Genomic DNA, 25,713 nt, shown 5'->3' with positions numbered 1-25,713 from the left:
GGGCCTGGGAACCAGTGCAGTGACTGCGACGTGGCATTATCCCACAACTGTGGGATACTAATAGTTTGGCCATTACCTTGTGTGCGAGTCAGAGCTTCTGAGCTCCAGAGAGTGGGTTGCAACAGTTGAAATTATGGCAATAAGGATGTGAGTTCGTGTTCGCAACATTTCCTCATCCAGTTATTCCGATTTTTTGTTCTCTGCAAATCCCTAATGGGGTTAACAAATCCATTATAGTAAGGTGGGTTAGGACGCTGAGCTTGTCGATCAGAAGGTCGGCAGTTTGGCGGGTCGAATCCCGAATGCCGCGTAACAGAGTGAGCGCCTGTTACTCATCCCAGCTTCTGCCAACCGAGCAGTTTGAAAGCACGTAAAACATGCAAGTAGAAAAATAGGGACCACTCTGGTGGGAAGGTAACAGCGTTCCGTGCGCCTTTGGCATCTAGTCATGCCGGCCACATGACCACGGAGACGTCCTCGGACAAGCGCTGGCTCTTCGGCTTTGAGACGGAGATGAGCACCGGCCCCTAGAGTCGGAAACGCATGTGCGGGGGGAACCTTTACCTTTAAGCTATAATTGCAACTAGCTTGATTTCAGCACCTTTGTGAACCCAGATTATGTTGTATTATTTCACCAACATCTTGGTTTGCTTTTAACACTCTCCTTTTAATCCCTTCTGAGTCAAGGCCCCTGAGGAAGGCCGGGTTGAAAGAAAGCAGCTCTGGCCTCCAAGGCACCACTGCTGCCTTCCCCTAACCCGCTTGATATAATTCACTTTTTTTTTTCTTCCCTGGGCTTCCATGACACCCTGACCTTTGGGGTGTGCAAGCGGGGCTGAGCTCGCCCAGGTCAAAAAAAAAAAAAGCGCCCTCGCCACGCTTAGCGTGCTGCAATAATAATAATGATAATAATAATAATAATAATAATAATAATAATAATAATAATAATAATAATAATAATAATAATAATAATATTAAGCTGACTTTGTAATAATGCCGCTTGGGTGTGTGTGTGAAAGCCCTAACAAGCAGGCATATACATAGAATGAAGGCTACTTCTAAGCTTGTAAGCCGCCCTGAGTCTTCGGAGAAGGGCGGGATATAAATGTAAATAATAATAATAATAATAATAATAATAATAATAATAATAACAACAATAATAATAACAATAACAATAACAACAACAACAACAACAACAACAACAATAATAATAATAATAATAATAATAATAATAATAATAATAATAATAATAATAATAAAGTTGGAAGGGACCTTGGAGGTCATCTAGTCCAACCCCCTGCTCAGGCAGGAAACCTTATACCATTTCAGGCAAATGGCTGTCCAGTCTCTTCTTAGCTGCGAAGTGCCAAAACCGAACTGCGCCCGCCCGCATTGCAGCTGACCGAGGAAGGAAAAGGCCTTTCAGCTCGCCTCACGCCCCTCTGCTGGTCCTCCAGGCCACAAGGCTTGAACTACAACTCCCAGCATCCCTTTGGCGAACCCGAGCGGCTGCGCGGCTGCGCGCCAGCCCTTTCTCCCCGTTGCGAAAGCGCAGCTGCTGGACTCGCGCCCGGGACGAGCGGCGGAAGGAAGCGGCTCGCTCACCGACCCCCCCCCCCCCGCCCGCCCGCCGGCCGGGCAGCTGCTCTTTCCTGCCTTTGCAGCGCGGCGGCCCGCCCTCCGTTTCCCGCGGGAGTCCCGCAGGGCCGGACATGGGCGATGTGGTGGGTGCAATCGCTCCGCCACCGGCCCTGGTTGGCCGGCTTGCGGCTCTGGGCGGCCGGGCTTGGCTCGGCTTCCCGCCGCTGCAAAGGCGGCTTCTCGGAGCTTCGCCCCCCTGCGCCGCCGAGGGATCAACGCTGCCCCACGGCCGGGTCTTCTCAGCACGTCTCTTGTAGGTCCGGCCTGGCTCGGCTCGGGTTCTTCCCGGGATGGGGAAGGGGAAAAGAGGGACCTTGGGGCTGGTGAAATTTCTGGGCTGCTGCGCGATTCGTCGGAAGGTGCAGAGTCCCAGGATGGCTCCGAGTTCGCCTTTGCTGTGTTGACCGTGGCTTGGAAATGCTTAAAATCACGTGGAAACGAAATAGGAGTGTACATTGCCTGGGTCTAGTTCAGGGGTAGGCAACCTCGGCTCTTTTAGGACTCCTGGACTTCAACTCCCAGAATTCCTGAGTCAGCTATGCTGACTCAGGAATTCTGGGAGTTGAAGTCCAGGAGTCCTAAAAGAGCCGAGGTTGCCTACCCCTGGTCTAGTTAATTCGTTATCTGAACGAATGGAGTGTTTCAGTGCTCTTGAATGGAAAGCTGAGATTTCTAACTCTTGGCCACGAAAAGTTTTGGGGCATTTCTTTCTTGTTTCTGCATTTTTGGAGGGGTGGTGGTGTATGTTTGGGATCACTCGATTTTGATGAAGTGGCTTATGATGCACAAAAGCTTATGTCATGGTCAATCTTGAAATTGTCACAAGTCTGGGCTTAATGAAGACCCAGCATGAAACCAGGCCTGTGAAATAAGAGTTGAGTGGCAGACGAGATTCTTCTTCTTCTTCTTCTTCTTCTTCTTCTTCTTCTTCTTCTTCTTCTTCTTCTTCTTCTTCTTCTTCTTCTTCTTCTTCTTCTTCTCCTAATTTTTCTTAGAACAACATCTCTTTTTTTTTCAAATGCAGAAATAACTCAAACATGTAGAAGGGTCTAGCAGGGGGTTGGACTAGATGACCTCCAAGGTCCCTTTCAACTTCTTCTTCTTCTTCTTCTTCTTCTTCTTCTTCTTCTTCTTCTTCTTCTTCTTCTTCTTCTTCTTCTTCTTCTTCTTCTTCTTCTTCTTCTTCTCCTAATTTTTCTTAGAACAACATCTCTCTCTTTTTTTTTCAAATGCAGAAATAACTCAAACATGTAGAAGGGTCTAGCAGGGGGTTGGACTAGATGACCTCCAAGGTCCCTTTCAACTTCTTCTTCTTCTTCTTCTTCTTCTTCTTCTTCTTCTTCTTCTTCTTCTTCTTCTTCTTCTTCTTCTTCTTCTTCTTCTTCTTCTTCTTCTTATTATTATTATTATTATTATTATTTATTCAATTTATATACCGCCCTTCTCCCGTAGGACTCAGGGCGGTTCACAAGGTTTTTTAAAAAACAGATACAACAATTACAAAACTTAAAATCAATTAAAAAGAATGCCAATATCAGACAAAGACTATAAACACGGGGCTGGGCCTAGTCTATAGTCTGCGATCTTGGCTGTTCTTGTTTCCTGGGTAAATACGTCAGTTGATCCTAGAAGGGCTTGCAAGAGACTCCCGGTCCTGTTACACAGTCTTGGCCTTTCCCACATTCTTCCTGTACCTCTTCTGTCTGCATCCGGTGTGGTGAGGATGAGTGCTGTGCAGGTGTGTTTGTGGCATCTGCAGTCACACAACCCCTGTCCTGCTTTTACATTTTTTCTCCTCTCTACCCAGCAAGGGCAAAGAATTTAACTTTTTCCACATATTGTGCTAAAATATCTTTTAATTCTTGTTTGCACTAGCTGCAGGTGCACATCCTATTTACCAGCAAACCATCTGTTATTATGACATGTGAAACTTGCAAAGAACAAATCAGGTGACCTGGACTACAGGCCCTGCAATTCAATTCTGCCTTGAGCTGTACTGTTGATCAGGATTCTAGCTAGGCTGTTCAACTTCCTTTATCTTTTAAATAATTGATATCAAAAGAAGATTTCATAAAGATTTTAAAAACTACATAAAAATAGAAGAAGAAATAGCAAAAGGGTAAAAGGAAAACGAGTAGCAAGGGGAAAAAATATCTAAAGCAAATCTGGTTCTTTGCAGCAGTTGCAGACATAGTGATTGCCATTTCCTCCCTCCCATATTGCATGTCATAGTTCCTTTCTTCACATAAATCATTTTAATCAATACATTCAAAAATCATTAGTTCATTTCTATCCATAAGCAACAAAAAGTCCATAAGTGGTTTCCAGTTGGTTTTTTTTTAATAAAAGTAATTGTAGTTCTCTCCTTAAACAAGTTCTTCAGTATCTGGATCCATGTTTAGACTGTCAGAATTAACTTAATTAAAACAAGTTAATTTAGCCATTTTTGCACATTGCCATCCTCGTAACCCATTCTTCCATGATTGCTGTTTCTATAGTCTTCAACATTTCTGCATAAAATAGCCTTAATACTATATTTGCCCTTTCCTTTGTAGTTCCACTAATATTTCAACGTATTACCAGCACCAGTTACGGTACTCTTCCAGCTTAATGCCTTTGTTTTCTTTTAAAGATAAGCACCTGGCAAACGGAGGAGAAAGGAAGACAGTTGTAAGTATGCAACTCCCATATGCTGCATTAATGAGACAATAATGAAAACACTGTGTATTTCTGAATGCAGACTTGCAAATCTTTTTGTGGGATCCCATAGAGGAGAGGAATAATACATATGTAGTAGGTTTTAAAAAGCCTTGTGGGTATAACAGTGTGCAGATGGGAAGAGTATATAAAGTCTGTATTGAAACCTTAATTAAAGTGACTGGAAAACTGAACACGATTGCATTGCCTTTTTACTTGATATTTGATGTATTGGCTCTTTGAGTTTATCCAGACTGGGAAACCTGACTCCACAAGCAGGGTAGAACAAAACTTGATTGATGTACTGTAGGCTATAATAACAGAATTGGATTGTGAATTGGTTGTGAATCGATAGGGTGTAAGAAACAAGTTTGGTTTTATTTTTCTTTCCCTTTTTCTTATATACCCCAAAGGGTCAGGAAGGAAGCAGCCTGAATCTTTTCCTAGCACTTTCTCCTTTCCCAGGGCTGTTTCTGCCCTTCTTATTTCTGTAACAGCTTCTGAGGCTAGATAGCTCTTGAATTGTGACCACAGTTGAGTCCAAAATGTCCTTTGCTAAGTGAGACAGTAGTTAAGTGAGTTCTGCCCCATTTGCCATAGTTGTTAAGGGAATCTGACTTCTCGCACTGACTTTGCTTGTCAGAAGCAACAGCACTTAGACATATATACTGCTTCACAGTGCTTTACAGCTCTCTCTGAGTAGTTTACAGAGTCAGTGTTTTGCCCCCAGCAGTCTGGGTCCTCATTTTACCGACCTCGGAAGGCTGAGTCAACCTTGAGTCGGTCAGGATCGAACTGCCGAATGCTGTCAGTTGGCAGTCAGCAGAAGTAGCCTGCAGTACTGCATTCTAACCACTGTGCCAGCATGGCTCTTCACCATTTCTGGAAGGTTACAAATGGTGACCACATAACCACGGGACAGTGCAGCTGTCATAAATACATGCCAGTTGCCAAGTGCCTGAATTGAGATCACTTGTCCCTGAGAATGGTGCAGTGGTTGTAAGTGTCAAAACAGTCATAAATCTCTTTTTCCAGTGCTGTTGTAATTTCGAATGGTCACTAAATAAATGGTTGTAAGTTAAGAACTACCTGTATTTCCTTCAAGGCCATTCCGGGCTCTCTAGAGCATGGTAGAAAATGATATTCTTTTAGCTGAGGGCTTAAGGAGATATTTAAAGATACCTATAAGATGGCTTAAACCATGTGACAATGATTATGTGGTGATTTAGAACGTGAATTTGGGAGGGGGGTTTTATGTAGAGAGGGGGGAAAAAACTCCTGTCTTTTCCAAATTGAGAGAAGAGCAAATCCTAACTTGTGTTGAATTTGAGTGTCACCATTGAGAGTTTACTTGCTGTCATTTCATCAAGCACCAGCCTTAAGCAGGATTTTGTTTTCTTTCTGTTTTCATCAGATCTGCATCGAGGGGAATATTGCCAGCGGAAAAACAACCTGCCTGGATTATTTTGCTAAAAATGCTGGCATTGAGGTGATGCATTGTGCTTTCTTGAGTTTTTCATATTCTAAGTGTGCTTCATGCAGACGTAAATAAGTAGGGTCAGGATTGCAGTTCATACATTTAGTGAAATTCCTGTCCTTGTGTTAAATCTCTTGAGCTTTTCTACAAGATAAGTGTGGGAGAATTGAAAAGGCTGACTGGACGTTCATGAAAGTTAAAAAAAGGTGTGGCAAAAATAAAAAATTAGTTTTTTTTAATTGAATGAACAAAAAAAGTTAAGACAAAACTCCTTTAAACATTGCAGAATTAGAAAGAAACACAAAGCAGGGACGAAAATGAAGCTAATGACACAATGAAAAGATCACCAATCCTTTTCTTCACCGTGCGCCCCCTTTAAATACCTTTGGTGGCCATAAACACCCAAAACTTAAAGCAAGATTTAAATCATAACATTTCTTCAAGCCTTGGTGGGCCCCCTGTAAGGACATTGCAGCCTCCCAAGGGTCTGCCGACCACAGGTTGAAAACCGCTGGTATAGATATTTTATTGGCTGGTGGTTTCACATAGTAGTGAAAGAGCATAAGAGAATCTCAGGAGAATCTTTTCAAGGGCAAAAATTTGTCCTTGGCAAAGCAGTCAGTCATATAGAAGCTTACATACTTGCATAGTATCTGTCTGAGGGTACCAGTTGCTAATCTTCCACATTTCTCTGTTGTTTCTCTAGCTTCAGAGAAGTAAACTGAAATTTTCTGTATTGCACTGATTTTATTTTTTTTAACTTTCAAGGTGTTGACAGAACCGGTATCTAAATGGAGGAACGTTCATGGACATAACCCTCTGGTAAGTTGCTAGGATGAAGCTCCTGAACTTACTTTGTGCATTAATTGTTTTAACTGCTTGAAAGCCCTTGAGTTATAGGGAGAAATTAAAAACTGAACTACCCTTATATAACACCAGGAAACATACTCATTCTCTAAGCTCATGAGTTATGGAGTAGGTTTCCTAACAGTAAGGTTGTTTGTATGATTCGGTAGAATAAGATATCCCAAGACAGCATATGTTCTACTTCCTCTTTGTCATTTGGTAATAATTTTCAAGACTTCCTTTTTCCAAATATTAGGTCTCTGTTGTAAGTGCTGGTCCTTTTGAAGTGAAAATACATTTAGGCCCAGAGGAAGGTATGAATCACAAATATTCCTTGGTGGCCAGTGTCCCATTGAGAACTGAATATGCTTAGTAAGTCCTTCCCATTGTGGAGAAGAAATTAAATACTGGAGGATTTGTAATTATATGTGCTCATGTACCTAATACTGCAACAAGTCTCGTCTCGTCTCCTCTCCCTTCCCCTCCCCTCCCCTCCCCTCCCCTCCCCTCCCCTCCCCTCCCCTTCCCTTCCCTTCCCTTCCCTTCCCTTCCCTTCCCTTCCATTCCATTCCCTTCCATTCCATTCCATTGAATTCCATTGAATATAATCTTATTGTTTTCTCCCCAATGCCAGGGCTTAATGTATCAAGATGCAGCCCGGTGGGGGCTGACACTACAGACTTACGTGCAGTTGACTATGTTGGACCAGCATACAAAACCAATGGTATGTTTTACAGTGTAGCATTAGAATCCTGATATAGGCAGTCCTCAACTTACGACCACAATCGACTCCAGAATTTCTGTAGCTAAGTTTTCCAAAGTTGTTAAGTTAATTTTGCCCCACTTTCCGACCTTTCTTGCCACACTTGATAAGCGAATCATTGCAGTTGTTAAGTTGGCACACAGTTGTTAAGTGAGTCTGGCTTTCCTTTTGATTTCGCTTGTCTGACAGTCACCAAAGGTGATCACACAACCCCGGGACATGGCAACCATCACAAATAAATGCCAGTTGCCAGATGTCCGAATTTTGATCACGTGACCATGGGGTTGCTGCAACAGTCGCGTGAAAACTGGTCAAACTCTTCTATCAGTGTGGTTGTAACTTCGAACAATCAGTAAACGAATGTTGTTGAAGTTGTTGTTGAAGTTGAAGACTTCCTGTATTGAGAGCCAGTGTGCCCTAATAGTTAAGATTCTGGAAAGGTAATAAGGGGACCCTGGTTCAAATCCAGTCTGCCATGGATGCCAAATGGGTGATTTTGGATCTGTCACTTTCACTTCATCCTACGTCCTTGGCTTGTCAACCTGGAGTAGGGAGAATTATACAGTTCTTGAACAAAAGGTAGGATTAAAATTAACAAGGTTGCTGGTTTCATAACGGCCTTGCTGATGTTAAATAAACTTTAAGGGAATAAATAAGGGATAACCTTTTTCCACAAGGAATCTGTAGTCCAGTGGATGTTGCAGAACATCCCCTTGAATAGCTAACTGTCTGTCTGTCTGTCCACCCATCTATCCATTCTTCTGAATGGCTTTTGACATTTAATTTACAGATTTCTCCCATAAGAATGATGGAGAGGTCAATTCACAGTGCAAAGTACATTTTTGTGGAGAACTTATATCGCAGGTATGGTACAAAGTGTGCTTTTAAGAGAGTGGCTTCATATTTTATTCATTCTTAAATAGCTCAGGAACAGAGCCAAATTGCCATCAAATTGTCAGCTTGCACACTGACTGACTAAGGCATGCTGGCTGCTGCTATTCATCTTGCAATAGAGTTTCGATTTTATCTTCCCATTATTTTTGCACTCTAAAGAAAAGAATAAACATACAGCCAAACTAGATTTCTGTTCTGAAATATGGGAGGCAAAGGAGAAGCAATTTGTTAATCCACAAGGTGGCATCTTGGCTACAGAGTCTCTTGAGCAAAGGTGCAGATGTGCTGGGTACAAAATTACCTTTTGGTTCTCTTTTATCCAAATTGCTGAAGTAAGATGATGTAGCAATTACTGTATTTGTGTGATTGCTATTTGTGTATGACTTTGGAGAAATTACATTACCGCTTTTTTGCACGTGCGTATTGGGTACACGTTAAAAGCTTGGCTAATTGTTGGGTTGGGTGGAAGCTGTGCACTAGTTGTTTGAAATTAATTTTGTTCTTTTATATTTAAAGCTGAACTAGAATAAGCAAACCACGGTTATATGCTATATGCTCGGTTTAGCTTCGAAGGAGAAGGCTAGGGAAAGCACATTTATTTTATTTATTTTATTTATTTTAATTCCATTTATATCCCGCCTTTCTCTGAAGACTCAGGGCGGCTTACAAACTTAGCAGTAGCCTTCATTCTATGTATATGCCTGCTTATTAGGGCTTTCGCCCCCCCCCCAAGCGGCATTATTACAAAGTCAGCTTATTGCCCCCAACAATCTGAGTCCTCATTTTACCTACCTCGGAAGGATGGAAGGCTGAGTCAACCTTGAGCCTGGTGGGATGCGAACCTGCACTAATTGCAGGCAGCTGGTGTTACTTAAGGAGGCATTAGCCCACTGCTCCACCAAGGCTCTTACCTTCATGTGCTCTTCGGCATACAGCCCTTAATTACGTGTGGTAACCAGGCAACATTGAACTGATTCATATAAATGTTGACATTGTTTCAGTGAATGATTACTGAAAACAGATCAGATACGTTACATTAAAATGTTTTGGCTCAATGGTGGTTGAGGTAGAAATACAGCAATGTGATTGCCTAATGGTGAAGACACTCATCTCCCATTTGGAAGGTTGAGAGTTCAATGCTAGGTAGTGACAAATGTTTCTCTCCTAAGGCGCAAAGAAAAAGAAAATCTGCTGTGACCTCCACATAGACGTCAGGAAGGGCATCTGGCTAGCAAATGCTCAGCTCCATCCAGTCGCCCAGACTGTACCCTGAGTTAAGGGATTACAGGGTTGTAAAAAGAGAGTGGTTGAGGTAGAAATATCCAGAAGTGAGGGGAAATAGATTCATTGATTGCCAATGATGTAAAATCGGAAAGCCTTCAACTTGGATGGAAGTCGACTAGAAAATACCAGGATTGTTAGTTAGACTGGAAAGCTGTGAAGAAGGAAGGGGTGAATTACTTCCTACACTTTTGTGAAATAAAAGACAGGAATGTACCTCTATGAAGGTATCGTTAGTTGAGCTTGAGTTAAGGGCGACCATATTGATCGTCCAGTCGTAGTAGAACTTAGCAAATGTTGGCTGATCTGTGAAAAAGATGAGCAAGGTTATGCTTGCTTAGTTCTTGGAGTAGAGAATTCCATAGTGGTGGGCTAGACTCAGAAACTAAACAAAAAAGACCCTCAGAAGAAAGCAAACTTCAAGCAGAGTCAAGGGAAGCCAGGAGGAAGTTGCAAATGGCAGCCACGTGACCATACAATGCTGTGATTGTGTGGGATCCACCTAACAATGGCAGTTCGGACTGCCCCAGCTGCTGTCAGAAGATGGTGCAGTCACATGACATCACACTGCACCGTTAACGGAGTTGCTGGCCCCAGTTAACCTCATCTTTAAATGAGGACTCCCTGCAAGAGCCCTCAAAGCTGTTGAGATTTTGACCATGGGCTATGAGATCTTGGTGATTTCAGAGGAAGATTGGGCCAGTGTACATCATTTTGCGATGAGGGTGAAGAGAAAGATTAGCAGTTGCTGGCTGATAGTATGAAGATGAGTAGCTGAACCGCTGGCAGTCTTTTTCATTTGAGTTCCAACACTGGGTGCCTCCTCAGATCATTCTCCTGTATTTGTTGCAGTGGGAAAATGCCAGAGGTAGATTACGTCATCCTGACGGAATGGTTTGACTGGATCCTCAAGAACGTGAATGTGTCAGTTGATCTGATAGGTAAACACCTCTATTGAGGCTTCAGGGGTGGGGAGGTTTCGTGGCTACTGATCATTAGGGATAACTTTGATAGTCTGAGTCCACAAGGTTCTCCAACACGACGCCAATCAGATAGTTTGTATTTCAAAATTCTTTAATCACTCTGAATTAAGGGAGTTGAACTTTCAACATATATGAGGGGAAGTAGGTGAGAGAAATCATATGTGAAATCTGTGTTTTTTTAATAAAGTAGAAGTTTTTGTGTTTGTTTGTGTGTGTAGGGTAGGCTAACGTTTTTAGCTCTAAGTTATTTTTCTTTTGATAGTTTAAAATCTAGAATAAGTTCATCTTTAGTCTACCCAAAAGTATTTTTTTCACAAGGCAACTGGACTTACTTCTTGTCCAGTTGCCTTGTGAAAACCATTTTTGGGACAACAATGACCTGGATGACTGAGAATCTCCTTAGACATCTTTAGTCTACGTTGGCAGTAAAGGCTTCAGTAGTATTTTTTGCATTGTATGCTTAATAGGTGATTACATGAATGTATTCTACTTTTTTTTTAACTTGAAATGTTTATCACTTTGGGATTTTTTTCCCCCTGAGAAGCAAATAGATTCCTATCAATATAATTTTTCTCTGAGCTTTGTATTCAATTTTATTTATAGCCAAAAGGCCCCAAAGCAAGTTACAAATATAATCTAAATTTGGCATTGAATAAAACATTTTAACAAGTAAAATATTTTAACACACGTTACATCATAGACTTAAAACCCCAACTCATTGATTTGTTATTAAAATCCATGGTTTTATAACCATAGTTAAAAATCTGTCGCTAGTGGGATCTGAGCTTTCACAAACTGGATGGATCTTCAAGAATATTCAATTTACGTTAGTACGCCAAGCATTTTGAATGGGAAATGCTTGTTTTCAAATGGGTAGCTGTTGTTACAACTGTTGTAACCATTTTGGAATTCTTTCAGGGCCAAATCAACTCTGCTTCTCAGTTAAAATACTTCTGTACTGATTAAAACTGCCCTTGCCTTCTTAACAGTTTCAAATTATGATGTTTTAATGCAGTTTATCTACAGACCTCTCCTGGCATGTGTTACCAGAGACTCAAGCGGAGGTGCAGGGCAGAGGAAAAAGTCATTCCCGTGGTAAGGAGAAGACTTTAATTTTTTGGAAGGTTACGACTTGCTTGGTCAGAAGAAGAATCGAAAGCCTTCAACCCCCTAACAAGACAGTCATAAGCGTCCAGTGGGGCAGGAGATCAAATGTCAATGAATACATAATGTCATCAGAGAGATGATGGGAGTTGAAGTCCACACATCTTAAAAGCTTGCTGACGTTGAGAAACACTACTCAACGCTACTCAATTAAAAGATTACAATTGCACCTCTGACTGGAGAGGTGTTGAGTGTTGAGTAACTGGGATGGGGAAACAGCTGTCCTGGATAAACAAGGTCCAGAGTCACTCCCCAGCCCCCCCTCCTCCCAAATCTGATTGTCCTGTTGCAACTTACATCAGGTATTCGGCTGTTATTGCAACTATCCTACCTTTCGCTTCTACAGAACGCAAATCACGATCGATCAAAAGTATTTTTTTGCTTCTGTTAAAAAAAAAGAAAGCTGATCATCTTCCTTTTTACTTCTTTTCTGGACAGGAATATTTAGAAGCTATTCATCAGCTTTATGAAGACTGGCTCATTAAACAAACATTGTTCAAGGTCCCTTCTCCGGTGCTTGTAAGTACATATATATATATATATGTATATTCATGATTATTTTGAAAGGTGGTTTGGCCCAAACAGGAAAAGGGTAATCTGAAAGAGAGCACAACTTTTATTATGTTTGTAAAAAAAAAGTCTCACTCTCCGTCCTGTCGTGTCTCAATATTAACTGTCTTCAAAGGCTTCTTTGACTTATAAACTTTCTGCAAGAGGGAAGGACATTTTAATAGTATTGTGACAGATGCCAGCGTGGATTTCTGCAACTTGGGAAGTATGACAGGCTGGGGAAATTGTGTCTGTTTTGGCTTATTGTTAATGGTTTGAAATCTTCCTGACTTACTTCTCTGTCCGTTAGTTGAGTCCCAAACCAGCATAGTCTGTGCAGTCCTGGATCTTTCCCAGTTTACCCCTTATTCTTCCCTCTGCTGACTGGTCTTCAGGAGTGTTGATGGTTCAAACTGTTGATGCTAAACTTCCAGCCTGTTCACGGAGAAACATCCCATTATATGAATTATTTGATTGCAATTCATGTTGTTTGTGCTAGATTGATTTGTGCAAGCAATCACCTCACATTTGAACTCTTTTCTATGTAGCTCCTACTCTTCAGTTGTCTCCCCCATTGAACTTCATAAGGGGCCTGATCTGCTCAGTTTTAGAAAAGCCATTTAAGTTATTTCCAGGACTTTTATAAAGCTTGAAGATCAATTGTTGTTGGTTGCCACACCAGATGGCTGATGTAAAACATGGTAGTGCTGGAGTTAGACAGAAGTGCAAAATTGACCTGTGCACACCTATGTGTTGCAATATTTATGCCTGTATAAAATTACTACAAAAATACTATTAATTGAGGAGATCACACATGTTGGCTGGGCTTTACATATTACCATGTTTGGCATAATTTATTATATGAGCTATAATTGATTGCGTTTACATGTTATACTAAAACCAAGCAACATTGTTAAGCCAATGGTTCTAACTGAGTGAGTGTGAATGAGTTGTCTGTTAGCGCACGTAGTCTGTTTGCTTGAACAAAAAGAAAAGAGTTGTGTGTCATCTGAACAAAGAACGCCAAGCATATGTATGCCAAAAACGCCGTGGTATGTAAGCCAAGAACAAATCCTAAATTTGAACGTTGGCTTGTTTAACACACAATCTCAATTCCAGACTTAGATGCTGTCTCGTCTGTAGATTTTTTTTCAGAGATGTGCTTCAGCATTTGATCATTTGAGTCTTTTTAAGGTGCTGCAGGCCGACGATGACCTGCAGGAAATGATGGAGAAATACGAAGAGAATCAGGACCAAATCTTAATGCTGGACAACACCCAACGCCGTCTGTAGAATTAGCTGCCTTACTATGGACAAAACGCTGTTGCCCGAAACAACAAGTAGTACACAGGCGGCAGCCTAAGCTAGAGAGAGTTGGAGGTGGGTTCCTGCAAGCAGCTTGAATTGGTGGGCTTGGAAACTTGAAGGCATTGTGAGCAGCTTTCCAAAGTGGTCCAAGTGCTGGAATTGCAGAATTGCTGAGAAGGTACACCATTTCTATGCAGGATGACCCACCCAGAACCAGACTGCAGTTTAGCCTTGAGAAGAATTGGATTCTTGCACTCTTCTCTGTTTTTGGACTGTTCCCTTGAAGAGTAAGCACCCACATATAAGGTGTGGCTAATTCTTCTCTTTCAGCAGCCCTTCTACTTTTTTTTTTTTAGCTAGCCCTTAACGCTGCTAGTGAAGACCCGAGAGATTCACAAATGATGGAGAAATAGGAAGAGAATCGGAATGAAACGCGTAGCTATTGACTTAATTCTTTCTGCTGCCAACAGATGCTGCTTCTTTGGACTTAGCAAATGTACGGCTTGCTTTCTGAACGAGCCTGCCTCAAATACAATCACATTTAAATCTTATTTTTTTTTTAAAAAAATAATTTTAATAGAAGGGGGACAAAGAAAACAATTGGCCTGTACTAGTACTAGTACGTACTTATTGCGTTTGTGTTAATACTTTAAGCATACTAAAAAGTTTATACAATATGACAGCGGACTGGCAGTCTGGCTGGTGGCATCCGTGTCAGCGGGACGGGGGGGTGGGGGTGGGAACAGTTTTGTGAGCGCAACCTAATCCCATACACGGGCAAAGGGAGCTTTGTGTGCTTGTCCACCATTTGCTCAGCCTGATTCCCAATGGGCTGCAGTCGGTATCCATTCATGGCATCGCCCCGATCCTTGGGGCTCGGGGAACACTGCAATATGGAATAGTCCAGTTATTTTCCATCCAGGAACACATAAATTTTATAAATTATATAAAACAAACAAAGCAGGAAACGGAGATGGACTGTGTCGTGTTGACACCCAAAGCTGGGGTGGTTGTCAGAATTCATTCCAGGAGCCCACTTTGGATGGCCCTGACCTGTTCTTGAGCACCAGCCAAGGCAACCCAGCCACAATGCAGATCCTTTTGCCTCTCATTCTTCCTGTCCTTTCAGGGGCAGATAAATCCCAGGGGTCTTCACACTGAGCTTTTAGGCAGCTCAAGCCCAGTCAGTCAGCACAAAAAACTTACTCGCTGACCCCAGTGCTTGGATCATGTCCATGGCCACGTCTGGGCAGGATGAGAGTGAATATGGTCCAACTTTCACCCTTGGTTTGAGAGCTCCGGTTTATATTCCCTACAAGTCAGTTCATTTGGAATTATTTATTAGAGAGTTTTCTATTTGATAATTAAGAGTTTGGGTTTACGGAAACAGTCATGCTGGATCAGTGACTTACGTGAGATGTAGATAAATGGTGGCGTACAGGCACAATTTTTTGATCTGCCTTTAACTGTTAACCTAGTTTGGAGTAAAATGTCCTTAAGTGAGAGGGGAAGATTTGGGGGTGAAATAGAACATTGGTTGGAAGGTAACATGTTTGCATTAAAGAGAAGGTGATTTTGCTCAACTTCTTACCGGAAAGTATACAAACAATTATATCAAATGACTGTAGAATTTTCTATTTGGCATGTTTTAGAAAGAAATTCTTGGTTGCAGTTTATCAGGGTAAGAACAACAGATGTGATTCCAAGGTATTTTATCATTCCTTTCCTTACTGCTTCATTAAAAATGCATCATGGCTTATTGTCTCACATTCTTTAGTCCAAATAGAATAAATAACTGTCAACCTGTTAGCTTATTCTCCCTGGAACACGGAATTCTAAGATGGAAGAGTTGATTGCATCTTTTATTTAAATTATGTTAAGCTATTGGTAGAAAATTAAGTGTGATTCAGTTATTCTCTAATTGAGCTGCATAGTGGTGCAAAAAATATGTAACTATACATTAAAAATCTGTTAATATATTAACAGTTATTGTCAGTGATTTGATCTATGTCAAAATACAACAGGAACACTGCATTCCAATCTGGTTTTCCTACCTAATATTAAATATGGTGATCATAAAATCTTTGCAGTCTCCATAGTTGGCCTCACTCTGGTTGTGAAAGTGAAAGCAATTTTGAAATAACTTTTTAAGATTCACAAATGATCTTTTAGGACTAGATAAAAAAATGCACCTGGTAGTGGACTCTTCACACAAGCCTATAGAAAGACTTTGGTATTATATGTTCAGTTCAGACCCTGAAACAGAAAACTATGCTACTCCTACAGGATGTTCTTCCAACCCTTGTGTAATGAGTTGTGTCTGTATGTCTGTGCATCTTTGTACATGCCCTCAAGTCAATGTTGAGTCCTGGATTTGCCTCTGCAGTTTTCTTGGCAAAGTTTTTCAGAAATGGTTTGCCATTGCTTCCTTCCTAGGGCTAAGACAGAGTGACTGGCCCAAGGTCACCCGGCTGGCTTCATGCTTAAGATTGGACTAGATCTCCCCCTCCCGGTTTCTAGCCTGGTGCCTTAAACCACTACACCAAACTGGCTTGGTTTGTTTAAGCAGCCCCAAGAAAAGAAGACAGCTTACAACTTGGAATGTGACGGTAGGATAATGTTACAAAGACAAATCAAGAATACATTTTTTTTAATTCCAGAAAGACTAATTTTCAAGCAGAACAAATATATTCCAAAGCAATTGTACCGTGGCTTTTTAGGCATAACATATAAGCAATCCATATTCTGAGCGTCATTACATTTTTGAATAGACTTTTATGAATTCTAGTTGTCTGACCATGGATAGGACAAAATGTTTATCCACAAGTCTGGAAGAAGCTAAATGAGAAGAAGAAAATCAAGAGATAGAAGAAATTTAGCATCGCCCAACATATTTGGGATCCAAATGGCTTTTCCATGTGGGATTCAAAATAAATTATTTTTCCCTCATTTTCATGGGTTGTTTTTTGTTAGAACAAACAGCATATTAGAATTTAAATGCTTACCCCTTCAAATTTCCTGTTGAATCCAAAATCTTTCTTAAAACATACTAACATTCTTGAATTGTTTTCTATCAAATTATTTTTGGTTATATTTCAGCATAGAAGCAGCTTGCATTTGCCATCTTGTCTGATCAACCTGCTATATTGCAAAGAATCTAACAGAAAGATACAACAATGAACCAAACCAAGAGCAAATTTGGAGCTAAGCAAACCACTTGATATTCTGTTTCTGGATATATTTCCTACGTTAAAAGTAATCGTATTTAACATTTTAACATGATTCATGCGTTTATGGAACAGCGTACTATGGACTGACAGCATTCAGGATCCAGATAACTCAACTTTCTTGTAGAGGTAGTTCTTGTTTAGCGTCTGCCTAAGACAGAGACCATTCACAGTTGTGAAAAAATAACACATTTATGAACTTCAGGTTTGTAAAGCAAAGGAAAGCTGAAGTAAGATCATAAGGAATGGTAGTTTCTTTGGATGGCTGCTTAACCACCAAGTTGCTGATTCCAATTCTCTTTGCTAAATGAGGACTACATGTAATCGTGTATTTTAAAGTTTACAACTAACATTTCTTTTAATTAAATCTGAACCGTGGAAAGAACAGGAAAGGCTTGGAGAAATTTCACCAAAACATTCCTTATCTGTACAGTTTCTTAGTCCTAGTTCTTTATCCTGGACAACTTTCAGGCACTTAGGAATGGCATAGAAGAGGAAAAAAAAGGGGGCACTTGTGTTCTCCCCAACGTAGGTACTCTTCTCTAGCATGCCTGCCAACACTTAAGTCATGAGCAGAGAGGGGGAGACCCTGAGGAGACGTTGGAACTGCATAAGTGGATGGAAAAGGCCATTGGAAATTGAAGGAATGGTGACTTTTCCCCCGTCCCCCCAGCCCTTAAAAGTATGATGTTCTTTCAATGATCTCACAGTAAGAAGATGCTAAACATCTCATGAGAACTTAGCCGAGCACCTGAAGTGCTATGAAACATCCCACAATCATCTCTTGCAAGATTTTACCCCTTGATGAGAAGCATGTGGATCTGGTGGACACCCCAATGTTGTTAAGAAACCACGTGACCAATCTTCTTGTAGCTTCAACTCAGTAAATTTGGACTTAGTAGTCCCAAAGCTCCCAGGGAGCTTACTTTTCAGTTATCTTGGTTAATAACGACATAACCTTCTAGGCTAGGTTCGTTCATATGCACTACATGAGTATCCACCAAAGAGGGATGGAGAGGACATCTCTCTCGTCTATGCCGAATGCCTGCTGGAATGTCACCACAGTACTGAGCCTCGGTGGGAATGGAACAGGCTAGAATTGGGACATCCAGAGATCTGCCGTAACTTGGGCCAAGTGTGGGATTTCTGCACCCAGCGATATTGTTGAAGCGATCTGACGAATAAAGGTCCACGTTGTAATTGTCTCTACAGGATAGGTTTGCAGATTTCATCTCGGGATGATAAAGTTCTTCAGAAACTCTGTGGCTTCTTGCAGACTCTGGTCGTGCTGTTTCTTCCACAGGATACATTAACTTCTCTATGTAGTCTTCCTTGTTCTTCGGCTTATCTAACATCAAGGAGGACTCACATGACTGCTGCACCATGCTGCCTTTCAGTTCTCTGGGTTCATCAATTGTATCTGACCCATGACTACTCAGACACTTCACTGCATCACAGATTTTTGGCTCAGCCATGGTTTGACAAGAGTCTTGAGTCTGGTAATTGTACGGAGCTTTGCTTGCCGTAGTAGAATCATTGAGGATGGCTAAGGCTTGAGGACCACTTTCATCAGAAGGCAGAAGAGGGAGGGATTCTCCCCCACAGGTTGATAGGCCCAGCCTTGCTTCTGTAAGCCAGGTCTCCTCCTCATTGGTTGCTCTCGAGGAAGAAGAGGTAGGGAAGTGGAGAGGCTTTTGTCCAATGACAATGTCACTGTATTTAATCAGAAAGTCCTCACTGTCCGTGCTTCTGATGCAGGAATGTGTTGAGGTATCTTCTGCTTGGTTTTGGTTCTTGTCCTGCTCAGGAGTCTGTTTGGAAGCAAATGCCTGACTCTCTGTTGCAATGCATTGGAGACCAAAGTTGTTGCCATGCTCTAGCTTGTCCTCTGTGAAGGCACTCTGGTTGTGGCTTAAGTAGGCCATTCCAGGATTTGGTGTCCCGTTGCTTTCTTCAGTGGTCATCTCTTTTGTTTGTGAGCGATCCTGATTTATATCTAGGCCAACACAAGGAAGACAATGTTTCTGGGCTCTCTTCTTTAGGATATCAGCAAGGTCGCTGTCTTTCATGTCCCCTGCAATTTCAAGGAGGTTTTCGCATTCAATTCTCGCAAGGAATATTTCAAATGCAGTTTTCTCCATTTCTTCCTTGTTTAGTTTTCGGACCAGTGAATATTCAGTGGCGGTAGTGGCAACATAGCCAATTTCTGACAGCAGTTGCTGTACTACACTTTCTGGAAGAATGGACTTTACATAGTAGACAAAGTTCCCTGTAAAAGTCTAAAAAGAATGAGAAAAGAGCATTAGGAGACATCACCATGGATATAGTATTACTATTCTGTGAAATTATGGGTTGAAGATCTTTGTGGATACAGTCAACAGAAGAATTCAGACTTCAAGCAACAGATTAAGGACTCACCCTGACTGGCATATTGGCTTCCTTCCCACTGAACCTCCATTGTATACCCTCTGTTATCTCTTTACCTGAGATGTAGTTAGCAAAATCTGGCCCTTGGGATATCTATCATTGAACAGGAATCTGGCAAAATGAGTAGCAGATCTGAGTATCTTTAAAAGACACGACACATTATCTCAATAGGATTTAGTGGAAGCAAGACTGGAATAGTCTGGCTTTCTGAGCACCTATATGAGTTTATTGGTGTTTCCGTCTAACAAATTTGGAGGACACCAGGTGTGTCCAGATTGGGTGGGAACATTCTCCACCCAGCTTCCCTCAGAGGGTTGGTATTGGATGAATTAAATTGGAAGGTGAAGTTGACTACCTTGGATGCTATAAATGGAAAGGCAGAATTGAAAGCCGGATCTAGAACTGGGAGCAAAAGTATGTCACCTTGAAGTTCCATGAAAAAGCGGGATAAATCTAACCGAGGAAAAATTAAAATTCCAGATGGTTTGAGAGAACAGACCAACCGGGTGTCCTCTAGATCTGCCAGACACCCACCTCCTTGGTCTGGGTGGATGGAGATGAATGAGGACAGCAGGAGCTGCAATCATCAGAAGGCTCCCAAAGTCTGGTATAAGGAATATCAGGATTGACCACAAACGGTTGCATCCAAATGCCTCTTCACATTATGAGGCGTCTCAAGAACACAACAGCTACTTCAGAAGAACTGGATGGACAATGATCCTGCACAGGTTTCATGTTGAGTACTTTTACTAATAGCATTTTTAACTGTGTTTACACTCTCTAGGGTCCCTGCCAGTAAAGACAGGGTAAACCTTACCAGGGGTAGGCAACTTCGGCTCTTTTATGACTCATGGACTTCAACTCCCAGAATTCCTGAGTCAGCATAGCTCCGATTCTTCCAACTAAGCCAGGGGTGGGCAACCTGGGCTCTTTTATGACTCGTGGACTTCAACTCCCATGCTGGCTCAGGAATTCTGGGAGTTGAAGTCCATGAGTCATAAAAGAGCCGAGGTTGTCTACCCTTGCCCTAAACCAGGGGTCTTCAAACTTGGCCCTTTTATGACTTGTGGACTTCAACTCCCAGAATTCCTCAGCCAGGCGTCTGGCTGAGGAATTCTGGGAGTTGAAGTCCACAAGTCATAAAAGGGCCAAGTTTGAAGACCCCTGCCCTAAACCAACATTAAAATTAAAGCAGCTTGAATGCCGGCTAAAGAGTTGAACTAAGGCTGGAGAGAACCTACTGCTTCACCACGGAAGAGCCTCGGGGCCTCTCTCTCTTTCAACCCAGCCATGTCTTATCTGCTTAGGACAGGGGTAGACAACCTGGCTCTTTTATGACTCATGGACTTCAACTCCCAGAATTCCTGAGCCAGCATGGGAGTTGAAGTCCACGAGTCATAAAAGAGCCCAGGTTGCCCACCCCTGGCTTAAGTTGGAAGAATCGGAGGAAGGATTTCTGTTTTCAACCTCCTCTACCTCGGGATCCTGCAGCAAAGCCCCCCAAACCCCCCCCCCCACCTCGAGGCCAAACCCACCGGGGACTTCCCTTCTTCCCCAAGGCGAGCCTGCCTCCTTCCCCCCTCCGCTACCTTCAGCGACTTGATCTCCCTCCTCCAGGGCGAGAGGAAAAGGTTGACGCACAGCAGCTCCAGGTAGCCCAAGGCCTGGATCAGCTGGCGGAGGACGGCGCTCGCCTCCCGCTGGCCGCGCGTCCTCCAGCAGCTCTCCGCGATCGCGCCCGCCTCCCACGCGCCCGCCGGGGCCACCCGCAGGCGCCCAGCGCGGCGCTTCAGCGGCGCTTCGTTGCAAAGGCGAAGCTTCCCTTCCGTCCAGTTAGCCCGGTAGAAAGCCAGGTAGTCTTGCAAAACTTCCAAAGACGGGAAACTCTTCATTCTGGAGCCCGTCGCCCTTCCGGGCACTTCCCTTCCTTTCCCTTCGCGCCGCGCTTGAGCTTTTCAGGACCGACGGACGGTCAGCCTGGCTTTTTTTCCGACTCGCGGGACGCGGAAGCGGCTTGGCTTCTTTTGGCTCGCGGGGGCGGAGAGCGAGGCGCTCCAGGCCGCCATTGGCCTGGCCCTGCCCTTGCCCGCCATGCCAGTGGCTGCCCTGGCTGTCGCTCAAGGCGATCCAACGCTTTGAGCCGTCGTCGTTTTCGTTTCGGGCTCGCCTGGAGCCGGGAAGTGGGCGGGACTGCAAAGCGAAAGTGAAACCGAAGGGAAAAAGGGGACCGGAGTTCCGCTTTGGGGATCCGAGTTCAAAGGCTGGCTGGTGATCAGTTAGTTCCAGAAGCGCCACCAAGGTGATGGTTGCTCTTATTTTATGGACTGTGAGTTGGAGATGATGATTTAAGGCAGCGGCTCCCAGGGACTAAAAAGTTTCACTTAGCATTTGAATAAGCTTTTTTTTATGTGATATTAGTATTGCTTGTAGTCATTTCATATGAGCTAGAGTGCGATAGACTTAATAGTTTATTGTTAGCATATGGTTGTTTATGATTGCTTCTTGCTTTTATACCTTGTATTTAGCTCTGGGAAGTCGGGGAGGGGGGAGGGGAGAAGGGAGGGGAGGGTTAGGAAGGGGTGGGCGGAGGGAGGGGGGAGGGATTGTTAAAGATAAAATGTATTGTAAAACTTTTCAATAAAAAAAAGACAGCGGCTCCCAACCTCTTCTAATACCCCGCGCAGTGGCGTAGCGTGGGGGGTGCAGGGGGGGCCTGGCTGCACGGGGTGCAACATCTGGGGGGGCGCATTAGATGCATTTTACTTTAATTACATCAGTATTTTCATAACAAACAATACATGTGCTTAGGGGGTAAAGGTTTCTTTAACTAATCTAGTGGAAGAGATTCCAGTGCTAAAATCCACGGGTTAGGGGGCGCAAATTACTTGCCTTGCCCCGGGTGCTGACAACCCACGCTACGCCACTGACCCCGCGCCTCTAGAATGCTTCTGATATATTCTTGCACCCCTTACAAACGGTTGAAAACACGGCAACAGATTATTCCGAACCCAAGTCCTGCAGCTGTTCTTCATATGGTTTAGTCTCCAGGCCTTTGATCATCTTAGATAACGTGTTCCCAACAAGGAATCATGCAGTATTTAAAATTTGACGGGTTATTCCATGTAAATTTAAGCTGTTAGTGTATTTCTAACTCCAAAGAGGCTGGTTTTAATGCATGCTGTAAAAGCTTTCCGTGTATTTTTTTATTGCTTTTCTCTTTGGAAACATTATACAAATATCCATCATTTAATTAGTGCCAATTCCCTTTTTATTATGCTGCATAAAATAATCATCACAGATGGGTGTTTTTTGTTTTTGCATTTAATTGTGAATGGAATCCCATGCTTTTACAATATTTAGCCTTCTACATCCAGAGGCAAATGCCACCTTTTTGTTGCTACATTTCTAAAGGTTGCTAAAAGACAAACAGAGGAAAACAAGCCATATTCTATTCTTGTTACAATGTACAGATAGTCCTTGACTTACAACCATTCATTACCGACTGTTCAAAGTTACAAGGGCACCGAAAAACCGACTTACGAGTAGTCTCCCACTCACAAATGTTGCAGCATTTCCAAGATCACATGGTCAAAATACCGACTTGTGTTTATGATGGCTGCAACATCCCAGAGTCATATGATTGCCATTTCCGACCTTTCCATCCAGCTTCTGACAAGGGAGAAGCCAGTTTTGCTTAGTGTCCAAGTGATTTGCTTAACAACAGCCGTGATTTGCCGAACAACCGTGGGAAATAAGGTCATAGAATCATTGGACTCAATTTACCAACCATCTTGCTTAGCAACAGAGTTTCTGATTTCAACTGTGGTCTTAAGCCGAGGTTTACCCGTAGAGGAAGAACGGGACATCCATGGGAAACGCAGTGCCATTGTAACGGGCGAGACTAGTGTTTCTCAACTGGGCAACATTAAGATGGATGGACTTCCCGTATGACTCTGGGGGATAGACGCAATTGTTGGGCAAGGTCCAAATCAAAACCTTAAAGAAAAGTTTTACGATTCCGAATCAAGCAAGGATATTTGATCCTGGATGGATCAGAGGCAAGGACGGTAGTGATTTGTGGTCGATAAGAAGCCGATGTAAACCTTCTACAAGTTAAATACAACACAGGTAGTCCTCAACTTACAACAGCATGTTTAGTGGTTGTTCAAAGTTACAACGGCGCTAAAAAAAGTGGCTTATGACCATTTTTCACACTTCAGGTCGTTGGTCATGTGATCCAAACTTAAGACCGTTGGTCCAAATTCAGAGGCTTGGAACTGGCTTATATTTATGGTGGTCGCAGTGCGTAGGGTCACTTTTGCCACCTTCTGACAAGCCAAGTCAATGGGGAGCTGGATCCACTTAACGACCCTGTTACTAATTTGACAACTGCAGTGATTCATTTGACAAATGTGGCGAGAAAGGTCATAAAATGAGGCAGAACTCACTTAACAAATATCTCACTCACATAGCAACAGAAATTTTGTGCTCCTTAAGTCGAGGACTACCTGTGATAGATTATTTAACAGAGGGTTTTGAAGTTTTAACTTTGGTGGTTAGTTTACCTGTTAACTACTTTTTAAATACAGTAGGTAGATGAAAGATCAACTTGGCTGCAAACAGACTTGTAGAAGTTTACAAATTGTGGGTGTGTTTCACAAGGAGGGAAATTGTTATTGCTGCAATATACTTTTCAGAACTCAGCTGGGGGGGACAATGTATGTATACATGCCTTCGTCTTTTTTCTTTTCCAATGCACATTTTTAAAATGTTTTATTTAGCTTTTTGTTTTTGTAATATTTCTTTTTTTCTCTCCCCCCCCCAAAAGTTGTATTTTAACTTTCCTAGTAAAATAAGAATTTATTAAAAAAAAAAAAAGAAAGATGGATGGACTTCAACTCCCAGAATTCCCCAGCCAGCATGCTGTTCACTTAACGACTGTTCAGAGTTACAGCAGCACTGATAAAAGGGACCTAGGACCATTTTTCACACTTGTGACCGTTGCCCCGTGATCACATGATTTATATTCAGATGCTTAACAATTGATTCACATTTATGACGGCTGCAGTAGCTCAAGGTCACGTGATTCCCTTTTGTGACTTTCAATAAGGAAACCAGGTTCATTTAACAACCGTGTTACAATAATAATAATAATAATAATAATAATAATAATAATAATAGTAATAGTAATAACAATAACCCTAATAATAATAATAAAAATAGAGTTGGAAGGGACCTTGGAGGTCATCTAGTCCAACCCTCTGCTCAGGCAGGAAACCCAAGACCATTTCAGACAAATGGCTCTCCAGTCTCTTCTTAAAAACTTCCAACGTGGGAGCACCCACAGCTTCTGGAGGCAGGTTGTTCCACTGATTAATTGCTCTAACTGTCAGGAAGTTTCTCCTTAGTTCTAGGTTGCTTCTCTCCTTGATAAGTTTCCCAATTTAATTTAACAACTGCAGTGATCCAGTTAACAAATGTGGCAAGAAAAGTCGTAAAATGGGGCAAAACTCACTTAACCAATGTCTCACTTAGCAGCCTAAATTTTGGGCTCAGTTGAGGTCGTACGTTGAGGTCTACCTGTATATTGAAGTCCACATATTGCCAAAGTTGAGAAACACTGATTGAGACATTTGGTTTGAGGAGACACTCAGACAAATCCCGCCTTGACTCAAGAGCTGGCAGAGTAACGCTAGACCAGGGGTCGGCAACCTCGGCTCTTTTATGACTCGTGAACTTCAACTCCCAGAATTCCTGAGCCAGCATAGCATAGCTGGCTCAGGAATTCTGGGAGTTGAAGTCCACGAGTCATAAAAGAGCCGAGGTTGCCGACCCCTGCGCTAGACTAATCAACCTCACCCCAATCATTTTCATAGGGTTGCTGCTGTGGGAATATATTTAGGGGAAAACCATGGGGGTCTCAGAAAAAAATATCGTATAATGCAATGAATAAAATCAACAAGGAATGAAAAACGATTGAAAATAATAAGAATTTTTTAAAAGCAGGTTTACATTTGGAATTTTCAGATGTTGCTCTCCAGGCTGTCTTTCTTTCTTTTTAATGACTTGCCGCATCGGATTGAACCTGCTCCACCCCAACTGCTCTGTAAAAGCTGATCAAACACTGAAGTTAAAATTCTCTAATGTTTTGTAGGACAAAAACAACAGCAGCAGCAAAACAACAATATAGCAGCAACCCATCGAGAACCAAAGCAGAGGTTTAAAATCCTAGACGCCCAGCAAAAGAATTCTTTTGCTCCCTTGCTTGCGAAACCACAGAAGGAGATCAGCAAACTAATTTCTAGAATTCAGAATTACAGCTCAGAAGAAATCGTATTCTCATAAACAAATCAATGATCTGAAACACGTCAATTAATCTGCGGTCAATTATAAGTTGGAGAATCCTATTTTGGTACATAAATTGAATCATCATCATCATGGTCATTGTGAACTTAC

General features: G+C 42.3%; 2 protein-coding genes across 6 annotated transcripts; one reads left to right on the top strand and one right to left on the bottom strand.

Annotated features, from left to right (window-relative positions):
* Positions 1 to 1,553: 1,553 nt before the first annotated feature.
* On the top strand, positions 1,554 to 25,670 carry TK2 (thymidine kinase 2). Of its 5 annotated transcripts, none has more exons than XM_083370831.1 (10): positions 1,554 to 1,898; positions 4,274 to 4,311; positions 5,753 to 5,827; positions 6,584 to 6,637; positions 7,296 to 7,385; positions 8,215 to 8,288; positions 10,452 to 10,540; positions 11,598 to 11,677; positions 12,185 to 12,265; positions 13,490 to 14,158. In XM_083370831.1, exons 5-10 carry the CDS (start codon positions 7,302 to 7,304, stop codon positions 13,586 to 13,588), a joined length of 507 nt encoding a protein of 168 aa, XP_083226957.1. In that variant the 5' UTR covers positions 1,554 to 1,898; positions 4,274 to 4,311; positions 5,753 to 5,827; positions 6,584 to 6,637; positions 7,296 to 7,301; the 3' UTR covers positions 13,589 to 14,158. The 5 variants fall into 5 exon arrangements, with proteins under 5 accessions (XP_083226957.1, XP_083226954.1, XP_083226955.1 ...); XM_083370828.1 differs by lacking the exon at positions 13,490 to 14,158 and adding an exon at positions 25,412 to 25,670 and having other exon boundaries at positions 1,564 to 1,894; XM_083370829.1 differs by having other exon boundaries at positions 1,564 to 1,894; positions 12,844 to 14,158.
* On the bottom strand, positions 14,331 to 21,340 carry LOC310645247 (uncharacterized protein). Its single transcript, XM_083370826.1, has 2 exons — positions 20,847 to 21,340; positions 14,331 to 19,109 (listed from the first exon to the last, which is right to left on the bottom strand). Exons 1-2 carry the CDS (start codon positions 21,147 to 21,149, stop codon positions 17,760 to 17,762), a joined length of 1,653 nt encoding a protein of 550 aa, XP_083226952.1. The 5' UTR covers positions 21,150 to 21,340; the 3' UTR covers positions 14,331 to 17,759.
* Positions 25,671 to 25,713: the final 43 nt, after the last annotated feature.

The sequence above is a fragment of the Vipera ursinii genome, assembly GCF_947247035.1.
Source record: "Vipera ursinii genome assembly, chromosome: 10".
NCBI classification, from domain to species: domain Eukaryota; kingdom Metazoa; phylum Chordata; class Lepidosauria; order Squamata; family Viperidae; genus Vipera; species Vipera ursinii.
The sequence above is the reverse complement of the archived record's forward strand: the minus strand, read 5'-3'. Positions and strand labels throughout refer to the sequence as shown.